This window comes from Bubalus kerabau, chromosome 7, assembly GCF_029407905.1.
Source record: "Bubalus kerabau isolate K-KA32 ecotype Philippines breed swamp buffalo chromosome 7, PCC_UOA_SB_1v2, whole genome shotgun sequence".
In the NCBI taxonomy this organism is placed as follows: Eukaryota; Metazoa; Chordata; class Mammalia; order Artiodactyla; family Bovidae; genus Bubalus; species Bubalus kerabau.
In genome coordinates, this window is record NC_073630.1 from 68,066,905 (window position 1) to 68,081,219 (window position 14,315).

At 36.4% G+C, this 14,315-nt stretch overlaps 1 protein-coding gene across 9 annotated transcripts in view; it reads right to left on the reverse strand.

The window, feature by feature from the left end:
• LOC129657824 (uncharacterized) overlaps nucleotides 1-14,315 on the reverse strand; it is a 238,042-nt gene that overhangs the window by 39,332 nt on the left and 184,395 nt on the right. For 7 of the 9 annotated variants that reach the window (XM_055588462.1, XM_055588458.1, XM_055588453.1 and 4 more), the window contains one exon: nucleotides 12,225-12,355. The exons of 1 other annotated variant lie outside the window; for it this stretch is intronic. In XM_055588462.1, coding sequence (XP_055444437.1) covers nucleotides 12,225-12,355 — 131 coding nt within the window. Of the gene's footprint in view, nucleotides 1-12,224; nucleotides 12,356-14,315 lie in introns of those variants that run through there. One more of the 9 variants, XM_055588456.1, reaches the window with a different exon arrangement.

The following is a 14,315-nucleotide window of genomic DNA, read 5'->3' on the forward strand; positions in this document are numbered from 1 at the left end:
CTCCAACACCACAGTTCAAAAGCATCAATTCTTCAGTGCTCAGATTTCTTCACAGTCCAACTCTCACATCCATACATGACCACAGGAAAAACCATAGCCTTGACTAGACGGACCTTTGTTGGCAAAGTAATGTCTCTGCTTTTGAATATGCTATCTAGGTTGGTCATAACTTTCCTTCCAAGGAGTAAGCGTCTTTTAATTTCACAGCTGCAGTCACCATCTGCAGTGATTTTGGAGCCCAGAAAAATAAAGTCTGACACTGTTTGCACTGTTTCCTCATCTATTTCCTATGAAGTGATGGGACTGGATGCCATGATCTTCATTTTCTGAATGTTGAGCTTTATGCCAACTTTTTCACTCTCCACTTCCACTTTCATCAAGAGGCTTTTTAGTTCCTCTTCACTTTCTGCCATAAGGTTAACCAAAGCTATAAGACATGCAATCATAGTTTCAGAGATCATTGCAATATATCAATGATATGGAAGCTTCAAGAATTGGTAAAAGAAAAGATTTGTCATATATTCTATAGATGGCTAATGCTAAAATCATGGTGTGCAATGTTGATAAACCAATAGTTTCATCTACGTAAATATTAAATTTCTGTTAGGTAAAAAGTTAATGCATTAAAGTTAATGCTACCTAACAGAAATTTAATATTTATGTAGATAAAACTATTGGTTTATCAACATTGCATACCATGAATCTTTTCTTTTACCAATTCTTGAAGCTTCCATATCATTGATATATTGCAATGATCTCTGAAACTATGATTGCATGTCTTATAGCTTTGGTTAACCTACCAAAAATTTACTGACAAGCCTATGCCAAAGCAAATTTCTGTCACATTTTTTCCCTCCGTTCTTTTTCTAATACCTAGTTTAGAATGGACATTAATACCATTTTCCATTTTTTAAAAAGATTAAATGCTTGCAAGTCCTCATCAGGAAAGAAATTAGTTTTAGGACTAATAATGCTTTTGATACAAAGTGCTTTCTCCAAAAGGAATTTAATAATATTTGGAGTTTTTGAATGAGTTGCTTTAGGACTTAGGAATTATTTTTGCCAAGTTTTTAGGCTTATAAACAGAATTAAAGAAAAAAATATCTTAAACAGTTCAAAAATTGTGTTTAGATTAACAAACCAAGGTTATTTTCAGATGAATATATTCTGGGTTTTATCATGCTGAGTTTTTATTTTTTTGTTAGCACATTAGATGAATATATCTACAGATCTAAAGTGGTATAATACTGAATATATCTATAAGGAAGAAATCCTTTTTTTTAAAAAAAGTGCTTTTCTGAGACCCTTCAGAGAGTTTGGGACTTTTGGAGGCATGAGCCACCCTGTCTCCTTGCCTACATAAAATCCTTCCTCTGCTTCCACCCCCCCCAAAAAAAAATCCCTTAATATTGAATAACTTTTGATATTCTATATGGCTGCTTTTCAACATGCAAAAGGTGAGGAAAAATAAATCTCTGGGCTAAAAATTTCCTTTAGAGCCTTAACTATAATCAGAGTGAAATTTCCACCTGTCCAGAGTTCAAGACCTAGGGCGATAATTTTCTACCTGTAGAATATTTCCATTCCTTACAAATTACCAGTAGTACTGTTGACATTAACATGCATTAGTAAGAGGATGTATGCACTAGAGGGAGATGGGTGGAGTAGAAAATAAATGACTCTACTTCTCCTCTAATGTTAATAGTTTTAAATCTATCTCTTTTCTCCTTGCAATCATCTTTTCTAAATTCTGTCCCATCTTATACCATTTCCAAGTACTTTTTCATGGAAATAAATATGTACATAAAATAGAAGAAAATAAAGTATGTTGAATGAAACATAAAAGACAGTAAAACAGTAGGCCATCATTTAAGCAATTATGTTCAATGAATATATTAGAGCTTAGACTACCCAATTTGAGAATGGCATTGAAATATGTATAATATCATATATGAAACGAGTCGCCAGTCCAGGTTCAATGCACAATACTGGATGCTTGGGGCTGGTGCACTGGGACGACCCAGAGGGATGGTATGGGGAGGGAGGAGGGAGGAGGGTTCAGGATGGGGAACACATGTATACCTGTGGCGGATTCATTTTGATATATGGCAAAACCAATACAATATTGTAAAGTTAAATAAAATAAAATTTTAAAAAAAGGAAAAAAAATAAAACAATATAAAATAGTGCTTTCTTTATATAGAATACATTCAATGTTGTGTTTGTTTCCAAATAAATTTAAAATAAAAAAGGAGATAGTTACAAATAGTACATTTTTACAGGCTACATTTAATAGAAGACAATGCTAAATTAAGAAAAAATATATATTATGATCATTTAGGCCATGGTAGCTAGTTACCTGGTCAAATACTCATCTTGATATTGCTGTGAAGGTATTTTGTAGACATTATTTACATTTAAAATTACTGACTTTAAGTAAATCTTCAAAGACTGAAGCTTATTCAATCAGCTGAAAGATCTCAAGAGCAAGACCTAACATTTCCTGAAGAAAAAGCAATTGTGCCTCAAGTCTGTAATAAAAGTTCTGCCTGAGGCTCTAGCCTGCTGACCTGCCCTACAGATTAAAGTCTTGCCAGCCCCCATAACAGTATGAGCCAATTAATTAAATTTGCACTGGTCATAGCAAACACCCTCTTCCAACAACACTAGAGACAACTCTACACATGGACATCACCAGATGGTCAATACCAAAATCAGATTGACTATATTCTTTGCAGACAAAGATGGAGAAGCTCTATACAATCAGCAAAAAACAAGACTGGGAGATGACTGTGGCTCTGATCATGAGCTCCTTATTGCAAAATTCAGATTTAAAGTAGGGGAAACCACTAGACCATTCAGGAATGACTTAAATCACTTATCATTATACAGTGGAAGTGACACATAGATTAAAGGGATTAGATTTGACAGACAAAGTGCCTGAAGAACTATGGGTAGAGGTTCATAACACTATACAGGAGGTGGTGACCAAACCCATCTGCAAGAAAGAGAAATGCAACAATGCAAAATGGTTGCCTAAGGAGACTTACAATTAGCTGAGAAGAGAAGTGAAAGGCAAAGGAGAAAGGGAAAGATATACTCATCTGAATGTAGAGTTTCAAAGAATAGCAAGCCTTCTTAAATGAACAATGCAAAGAAATAGAGGAAAAGAATAGAATGGAAAAGACTAGAGATCTCCAAGAAAATAAGAGAATTGCAGAGGAAGGAAAACTCTCAAACTTATCCTACGAGGCTACCAACATCCTGATACCAAAACCAGACAAAGCTGCCATAAAATAGAAAAGAAAAGAAAGAAAGAAAGAAGGAAAGTGAATCACTCAGTTATGTCTGACTCTTTGCGGCTCCATGGCCTGTAGCCTACCAGGCTCCTCCATAGCATTGCCTCAAAAATGGGATTTTTGAGGCAAGAGTACTAGAGTGCATTGCCATTTCCTCTCCAGGGAATCTTCCTGACCCAGAATCAAACCTGGGTCTCCTGCATTGTAGGCAGATGCTTGACTGTCTGAGCCACCAGGGAAGTCTTTAACTAGAAAACTACATGCCAATATCACTGATGAACATAGATACAAAAATCCTCAACAGAATTCTAACAAACAGATCCCAAAAACATATTAAAAATATCATATGTCATGATCAAGTAGGCTTTATTCCAGGGATGCAAGGATTCAATATTCACAAATCAATGTGATACAAAATATTAACAAATTGAAAGATAAAAAAAACACATATGATTGTTTCAATAGATGCAGAGAAAGCCTTTGACAACATTCAACATCCATTTATGATAAAAACTCTCCAGAAAGTAGGCAAAGAAGGAACATACCTCAAGATAATAAAAGCCATATACAACAAATCCACAGCCAACATAATCCTCAATGGCAAAAAACTGAGAGCATTTCCTTTAAAATTAGAACAAGACAAGGGTGCCCACTTTCACCACTACTATTCAACATAGTTTTGAAAGTCCTATCCACAGGAATCAGAGAAGAAAAATAAAAGGAATCCAGATTGGAAAAGAAGAAGTAAAACTCTGTTTTCAGAGGACATGATCCTCTGAATAGAAAACCCTAAAGATGCCACCAGAAACCTACTAGAACTAATCAATGAATCTAGTAAAGTTGCAGGATATAAAGTGAATACACATAAATCCCTTGCAATCCTATACACTAACAATGAAAAATCAGAAAGAGAAATTAAGGAAACAATCCCATTCACCATTGCAATGAAAACAATAAAATACTTAGGAATAAACTTATCTAAAGATATAAAACACCTGTATACATAAAATTATAAAACACTACAAAAAAAATCAAAGATGACACAAATAGATGGAGAAATATATCATGTTCTTGGATTGGAAAAATCAATATAGTGAAAATAAGTATATTATCTGAAGCAATCTATAGATTCAATGCATTCCCTATCAAACTACCAATGGTATTTTTCACAGAACTAAAACAAATAATTTCAATATTTTTATGGAAACATAAAAGACCCCAAATAGCCAAAGCAATTTTGATAAATAATGGAACTGGAGGAATTAACCTTCCTGTATTCAGTCTATATTACAAAGCTACAGTCATCAAAACACTATGGTACTGGCACAAAGACAGAAATATAAATCAATGGAACAAAACAGAAAGTCTGGAGATAAATACACACACCTATGGGCACCTTATATTTGACAGGAGGCAAAAAATATACAATGGAGCAAAGATAGCCTCTTCAACAAGTGGTGCTGGGAAAACTGTCAACTGTGTGTAAAAGAATGAAACTAGAACACTTCCTAACACCATACACAAAAATAAACTCAAAATGGATTAAAAGCCTAAATGTAAGACCAGAAACTATAAAAGTCTTAGAGGAAAACATAGGTAGAACACTCTCTGACATAAATCACAGCAAGATCCTCTGTAACTCACCTCCCAGAGTAATGGAAATAAAAACCAAAGTAAAGAAATGGAACTTATTAAACTTTAGAGCTTTTGCACAATGAAGGAAATTGTAAGTAAGGTGAAAAGACAGTCTTCAGAATGGGAGAAACTAATAGCAAATCAAACAACTGACAAAGAATTAATCTCCAAAATATACAAGTAGCTCATGCAGCTCAATACCAGATAAGTGAACAACCCTATCAAAAAGTGGGCAGAAGACCTAAACAGACATTTCTCCAAAGAAGACATATGGATGGCTAATAAACACATGAAAAGATGCCCAACATCACTCATTATCAGAAAAATGTAAATCAAAACCACAATGAGGTATCATCTCACACTGGTCAAAATGGCCATCATCAGAATCTACAAACAATAAATGCTGGAGAGGGTGTGGAGAAAATGGAACCCTCTTAAACTGTTGGTGGGAATGCAAACTGGTACAGACACTATGGTGACGAGTGTGGAGATTCCTTAAAAACTGAGAAAAGAACTGCCGTATGACTCAGAAATCCCACCGCTGGGCATATACTGCAAGGAAACCAGAATTGAGAGAGACACATGTACCCCAATATTCATTGCAGCACTATTTACAATAGTTAGGGCTTGGAAGCAACCTAGAATGTCCATTGACAGATGAATGGATAAGAAGTTGTGTACATGCACACAATGGAATATTACTCAGCCATAAAAAGGAACACATTTGATTCAGTTCTAATGTGGTGGATGAACTTAGAGCCTTGTATACAGAGTGAAGTAAGAAAGAGAAAGACATATACTGTACATTAATGCATATATATGGACTCTAGGAGAAGGCAATGGCACCCCACTCCAGTACTCTTGCCCGGAAAATCCCATGGACGGAGGAGCCTGGTAGGCTGCAGTCTATGGGGTCGCTAAGAGTCAGACATGACTGTGCGTCTTCACTTTCACTTTTTACTTTCATGCATTGGAGAAGGAAATGGCAACCCACTCCAGTGTTCTTGCCTGGAGAATCCCAGGGACGGGGAAGCCTGGTGGGCTGCTGTCTATGGGGTCGCACAGAGTCAGACACGACTGAAGTGACTTAGCAGCAGCAGCAGAAGAAGAATAATACCAAGGATCCTACCTAAGGGGCAGCAAAGGAGACACAGACGTAAAGAACAGACTTTTGGACTCAGTGGGAGGAGGAGTGGGTGGGATGATTTGAGAGACTAGCACTGAAACATATATATTACCATATGTAATACAGATGACCAGTGAGAGACTGATGCATGAAGCAGGGCACCCAAAGCTGGTGCTCTGTGGCAACCTAGAGGGATAGGGTGGGAGGGAGGTAGGAGAGGAGTTCAGGATGGAGTGACACAGGAACACTTATGACTGATTCATGTTGATATATAGGAAAAAAACATCATAATATTGTAATTATTCTCCAATAAAAATAAAATTAAAAAAATATGAGTGACACTAAGGGAACATTTAATGCAATGATGAGCACAATAAAGGACATAAATGGTAAGGACCTGACATAAGCATAAGAGATTAAGAAATGTCAAATACACAGAAGAAATACACAAAAAAAGATCTTAATGACCCAGATAAATATGATGGTGTGGTCCCTCACCTAGAACCAGACATCCCAAAATGTGATGTCTAGTGGGCCTTAGGAAGCATTACTATGAACAAAGCTAGCGGAGGTGATGGAATTCCAGCTATTTCAAACCCTAAAGATGATGCTATAAAAGCACTGCACTCAGTATACCAGCAAATTTGGAAAACTCAGCAGTGGGCACAGGACTGGTAAAGGTCAGTTTTCATTCCAATCACAAAGGAGGGCAATGCCAAAGAATGTTCAAACTACTGCAAAATTGTGTTCATTTCACATGCTAGCAAGGTAATGCTCAAAATCCTTCAAGCTAGGCTTCAACAATATGTGAACCAGATGTTCAAGCTGAATATAGAAATGGCAGAGGAACCAGAGATCAAATTGCCAACATCTGTTGTATCATAGAAAAAGCAAGAGAATTTCAGAAAAAATCTACCACTGCTTCACTTATTACACTAAACCCTTTGTGGATCAAAGAGATGGGAATACTAGAACACCTTACCTGACTCCTAAGGAACCTGTATGTAGGTCAAGAGGCAACAGTTAGAACTGAACATGGAACAGTGGACTGGTTCAAAGTTGAGAAATGAGTACGTCAAAGCTGTATATTGTCACCCTGTTTATTTAACTTATATCCAGAGTACATCATGCAAAATCCCAGGCTGGATGAAGCACAAGCTGGACTCAAGATTGCCGGGAGAATTATCAATACAGTCAGATATGCAGATGACACCACCCTAATGGCAGAAAGTGAAGAAGAACTAAAGAACCTCTTGATGAAAGTGAAAGAGGAGAGTGAAAAAGCTGGCTTAGAACTCAACATTCAGAAAACTAAGATCATGGCATCCGGTCCCATCACTTCATGGCAAATAGACGGGGGAACAATGGAAACAGTGACAGGCTTTATTTTCTTGGGCTCCAAAATCACTGCAGATGGTGACTGCAGACATGAAATTTAAAGATGCTTGCTGCATGGTAGAAAAGCTATGACAAACCTAGACAGAGTATTAAAAAGGAGAGACATCATTTTGTTGACAAATGTCCTTATAGTCAAAGCTATGGTTTTTCCAGTAGCCATGTACGAATGTGTGAGTTGGACTGGAAAGAAGGCTGAGTGTCAAACAATTGACGCTTTTGAACTGTGGTGTTGGAGAAGACTCTTGAGAGTCCCTTGGACAGCAAGGAGATCAAACCAGTTAATCCTAAAGAAAATCAACCCTAAATATTCACTGGAAAGAATGATGCTGAAGCTGAAGCTCCAATACTTTGGCTACCTGATACAAAGACCCAACTGACTGGAAAAGAACCTGATGCTGGGAAACATTGAGAGCAGGAGAAGGGGGCGGCAGAGGATGAGATGGTTAGATGGCATCACTGACTCAATGGACATGAGTTTGAGCAGACTCAGGGAAATGGTGTCAGACAAGGCAGCCTGATGTGCAGCAGTCCATGGGCTATGCAAAGAGTCAGATATGACTGAGTGACTGAATAACAGGAAATTAATTAAATTTCTCCATCTTTCTTGAAATAACCCTCAGTATATGTTAATCTGATCAGCATAGAAAGAATCAGAAATTATGGGAATAAAGAGGCTTATCAAAGATGCTTTTAATTTACTGTTTGGGTGATGTTTTTAGCCAGTAAACCCAGCATTTATTGCGGAGGAAGGCTTGGTATACTGGTATAGTTAATTCTACTTAAAGTTCACTTTTAAAACCCAAATTGGTAATAGATATTAGTATTTTCTTGTAATTTGTCACATATTTTTAAATCATGACTAATGTTATGCTTACTTTCAAAATTATACATCTATATTTTATCTAGGGAAAGCAATTTAGCTTGTCCATTTTTGACACCTGTGTTAAAGTCAAGTCCATGACATTATTTGTGATAGCAAGAAAAGTAGAAACCACCTAAATGTCCAGTAAATGATGAATGGATGAACAAAGTATGGTATGTCCACACTATGAAACATTAGTTAGCAATACAAAGAAATGAGCTACTCATTTATGCTATAACATGGATATACCTGAAAATATTTTGTGAAATGAAAGAAGCTAGTCATAAAGGGCAACATATTGAATAATTTCACTTCTATAAAATGTCCAGTATATATAAATCCACAGAGACAGAAAATCAGTGACTTGCTGTCAGGAGAAAGAGAAGGAAATGGGGAGTGATTGTTAATGATTATGGGGTTTCTTTCTGGAGAGATTACAGTCTTAACTAGAGAGCGATTATATTGGCACTATTTTGTGAATGTCCTAAAAATGAACTGTACATTTTAAAAGGCTGAATTTTATATTATGTGAATTATATCTCAGTGAGGCTACTATTCACATAGTAATACAAACATTTTTCGAAGCATGGAAATTCCTGATTTCAAATTATATTACAAAGGTAGAGTAATAAAAAAGTGTGGTACTGGTACAAAGACAAATAGACCAATAGAACAAGATAGACCAAGAATAAACTGTCTCATATATGGTCAGGAAAAGGGTGCCAAGACCACAGTAGGAGGAAAGGATAATCTCTTTACCAGTGTTTTGAAAACTGAACATCCAGAAGCAAAAGAATAAAATTGGAGTTTTTACAATATTACAAAAATTAACTCAAGATGATTAAAGACCTAAATATAAGACTTAAAACTATAAAAGTGCTAGAATATAGGGAAAAAGCTTGATGACACTGGATTGACATTATGTCTTAGATATGTCACCAAACACAGTCTGTAAATAAAACAAATTGAACTGCATTAAAATTACAAACTTCTTCATATCAAAGGAAACAACCAACAAAGTGTAGAAATTCAACGTGTAGAATAGGAGGAAACATTTGAAAATCATGTTTGATAAGGGGTTAAATATGTAGAATAATCAACTCCTACAACTCAACAACAAAGCAACCTGATTAATAAATGAATAAATGTACACAGGGCTTGAATAGACATTCTCCAAAGAAGATGTGCAACAATCAAAACTCTTGTGCACTACTGGTGGGAATGCACAATGTTGCAGCCTCTATGGAAAACAATATGCATGGTTTTTGAAAAAATTAAAAATAGAATTGCCAGATGATCCAGAAATTCCACTTCTGGATATGTACCCCAAATAACAGTCAGTAGAATCTCAAAGAGATATTTGTACACCCATGTTTGTTGCAGCATTATTCACAATAGCCAAGAGGAGAAAGCAAACTAAATATCCACTGTTGGGTGAAAAAACAAAAAACTATCATGTAGACAATCAGTGAAATATTACAGGCCTTGCAAGAGAAGGAAATTGTTGTATATTACAACATAGATGAACCTTGAGAATGTTTTGCTAAGTGATAAAAGCCAGTCACAAAAAGACAAATACTGTATAATTCCATTTATATGAGATATCTTAAGTATGTCAATCTATAGAAATAGAAAGTTGAATGGTATTTGCCAGGAACTGAAAGGAAGAGAAAATGGGGAGTTGTTCAATGGGTACAGAGCTTCAGTTTTGTGAGATGGAAATGTTCTAGGGGTCTTGGTTGTACCATAATGTGAATATAGTTAATACTGCCAAACTGTGAGAAAGAAAGATAAACCAAAACCATATAATTATAAAAAAGTATGAAATATAGAGAAAATAAAATTCATAAGCAAAATCATCTACAATTGTACTGCCCCCAAACTAACACTGATTCAACTCTGACATAACACATAAGGTTTCTGAACAGGAGGGAATCTCCCTTTTTTCCATCTAGGGAAACAGGCTCAGAGAAGGGAAGTGCTTGAACTTCCCAGGTGGTGCTGGTGGTAAAGAACCTGCCTGCCAATGCAGGAGACATAGGAGATATAGGTTTAATCCCTGGGTTGGGAAGATCCCCTAAAGAAGGGAATGGCAACCCACTCCAATATTCTTGCCTGGGAAATCAACAGAGGAGCATGGAAAGAGAAGCTTGGTGGGTTTCAGTCCATGGGCTCACAAAGAATTGGACACAACTGAGCAACTAACACTTAACTAACATCACACAGATTTGATAACAGAGTCAGGACTAGAGTACATATAATTTGAGTTTCAGATAAAACCAATAATATTTTTACAATGTGTTATTTTTTTATAATATGAAGTTTGAAAATACAGAAAATTCTGAGGAGTATGGGGAGGGAGGAGGGAGGAGGGTTCAGGATGGGGAACACATGTATACCTGTGGCAGATTCATTTTCATATTTGGCAAAACTAATACAATTATGTAAAGTTTAAAAATAAAATAAAATTTAAAAAAATAAAAAAATAAAATGGATAACCAACAACAACAAAAAAAAACAAAAGGGAGATTTGACAAAAGTGCCTGAATGGGGTGGGTTTAACCAAGTTGTTTTTTTTTTTTTTTTAATATATTTTATTCCCACACAACTGTAAGAATGACATATTTTTTTCTTTGTTCCAAATTTATAAATGAGGAAACAAAGCCACCAAAAGATTAAATAACTAGCACTAGGCCCTCTGGGTGTTGTTGTTCAGTTGCTAAGTTGTGTCTGACTCTTTGCAAACCCATGGACTGTAGCATGCCAGGCTTCTGTCCTTCACCATCTCCCAGAGCTTGCTCAAACTCATGTCCATGGTGATGCCATCCAACCATCTCATCTTCTGTTATCCCCTTCTCCTCCTACCTTCAATCTTTCCCAGCATCAGAGTCTTTTCATAATAAATCAGCTCTTTGAATCAGGTGGCCAGAGTATTGGAGCTTCAGTGTCAGTCCTTCCAATGAATATTCAGATTTGATTTCCTTTAGGATTGACTGGTTTGATCTCTTTGCAGTCTACAGGACTCTCAAGAGTCTTCTCTAGCACCACAGTTCAAAAGCATCAATTCTTTGGTGTTCAGTCTTCTTTATGGTCCAACTCTCACATCCATACTTGAGTACTGGAGAAACTATAGTTTTGACTATATGGACCTTTGTTGACAAAGTGATGTCTCTCCTTTTTATTTTATTTATTTACTTTTGATATATATATATATATATATATATTATTTATTTTAATTGGAGGCTAATCACTTTACAATATTGTGGTGGTATTTGCCATATATTCACATGAATCAGCCATGGATGTACGTGTGTTCCCAATCCTGAACCTCCCTCCCACCTCCCTCCCCATCCCATCCCTCAGGGTCATCCCAGTGCACCAGCCCTGAGCACCCTGTCTCATGCATCAAACTTGGACTGGCGATCTATTTCACATATGAAAATATACGTTTCAGTGCTATTCTCTCAAATCACCCCACCCTCGCTTTCTCCCACAGAGTCCAAAAGTCTGTTCTTTACATCTGTGTCTCTTTTGCTGTCTTGCCCAAGTTTTAAATGTTGATTTACAAAAATGGATTCCAGGGCTTGTGAAACCACACGTTTATACAGTCTTGGTGGCCACTAAGAGGAATGAAATGACCAAATAAACACATTGCAAAGGCTAATCCTATGTCATCAGAAGGGATCTGTGCAAACGAGAGTCTTTGAAGCTTAATTTTCATTATCTCAACTAGAAATTTGCTCTGAACATTTCAGTAGCCCAGGTCTGCAATATCACTTTAGGAAATGGTGACCAAATTACTTGGAGATCTGGTCTTTATAAAGATTTTTATGTCAAAGGCAAAGTATTAATGACATAAGAATTCTTTTTATATGAATATATAACATTAAAATAAATCACTTACATGAATTAAGGGGGTCCAGTCAATGAAGACAGCATATACTAAATAAAATGAAAAGCAAGGAGCTTCCTGGTGATTAAGACTCTGCACTTCCACTGCAGGGGATGTGGGTTCCATCCCTGATTGGGAAAGTTCTGCATGCAATGAGGTGCAGCAAAAAAAAGAAAAAAATTAAAAGGTAAAATCAAGCTGTGTCTATATAATAAAAAATACAAACAAACACACATTTTTAAATATTCCAATGAAATCAGTAAAGTATGTTATGTATTTAGGTTGGTAGTTTTAGGTACTATATTCTGTTCAGTAATTTTACTACTTCACATTGAGTAAGTAATCTGTTCCCTATAAGCTTTGGTTTCTCCATTTGTAAAGTTATCATAATGCCAACTTCAGGGGTAATTACCACAGATATATGCTTATAAGTTTTTTAAAGGGGATACGTATACATATAAAATTGCTGGGACACACAGAAACTACTTAAAAATATTTAGGCCATGTGTTGAATAACTGTTAGTGATATCCTATACCTTTAACAAGGATTTAAATTTGATAATTTTTAAATATCTACATCCAGTTCAGTTCAGTCGCTCAGTTGTGTCCGACTCTTTGAGACCCCACGAATCGCAGCACGCCAGGCCTCCCTGTCCATCACCATCTCCCGGAGTTCACTCAAACTCACGTCCATGAAGTCGGTGATGCCATCCAGCCATCTCATTCTCTGTCATCCCCTTCTCCTCCTGCCCCTAATCCCTCCAAGCATCAGAGTCTTTTCCAATGAGTCAACTCTTCGCATGAGGTCACCAAAGTACTGGAGTTTCAGCTTTAGCATCATTCCTTCCAAAGAAATCCCAGGGCTGATCTCCTTCAGAATGCACTGGTTGGATCTCCTTGCAGTCCAAGGGACTCTCAAGAATCTTCTCCAACACCACAGTTCAAAAGCATCAATTCTTCAGTGCTCAGCTTTCTTCACAGTCCAACTCTCACATCCATACATGACCACTAGAAAAACCATAGCCTTGACTAGATGGACCTTTGTTGGCAAAGTAATGTCTCTGCTTTTTAATATGCTGCCTAGATTGGTCATAAATTTTCTTTCAAAGAGTAAGTGTCCTTTAATTTCATGGCCATAGTCACCATCTCCAGTGATTTTGGAGCCCCCCAAAATAAAGCCTGTCACTGTTTCCCCATCTATTTGTCATGAAATGATGGGACCAGATGCCATGATCTTAGTTTTCTGAACGTTGAGGTTTAAGCCAACATTTTCACTCTCTTCTTTCACTTTCATCAAGAGGCTCTTTAGTTCCTCTTCACTTTCTGCCATCAGGGTGGTGTCATCTGCATATCTGAGGTTATTGATATTTCTCCTGGCAATCTTGATTCCAGCTTGTGCTTCTTCCAGCCCAGTGTTTCTCATGATGTACTCTGCATATAAGTTAAATAAGCAAGGTGACAATATACAGCCTTGATGTACTCCTTTTCCTATTTGGAACTAGTCTGTTGTTCCATGTCCAGTTCTAACTGTTGCTTCCTGACCTGCATATACGTTTCTCAAGAGACAGGTCAGGTGGTCTGGTATTCCCATCTCTTTCAGAATTTTCCACAGTTTATTGTGATCCACACAGTCAAAGTTATAACTAAAATGAAATCAGACCCATTCTAATGATTCAAGAATATGACCAAATTTATTTTAGCTGATATAATCTTGATATTGTTATTTTCTTTTTTTAAGTCAAATCTAAAAAATACTCAAAAGCTTAATTCAATATGGCTTCATTTCAGAGGACAGGAAAAGAAAAGTATCTGTTATGGAAAACATTGGCTTTTTAAAATTGTATTTTGTATGTTGAAATGTTTATGACAGTTTTAGGGCTCTTTGGAAGTTTACTATTTACCACAAATCTACTGCTTATATAATGATGCATACTGTAATGAAATCATTCAGGATTGAATCCTTGAGTCAGCCTTGAAGGAGACTGTTGACAAAAATGCTAAGTGAAATCATCTCTTATTTCTTATCTAATATAGTGTAACTTGTTTAGAAAAAAATCTTTTAAACATATACCAATATTTTTTAACTTTCTGGTCCATAATAAA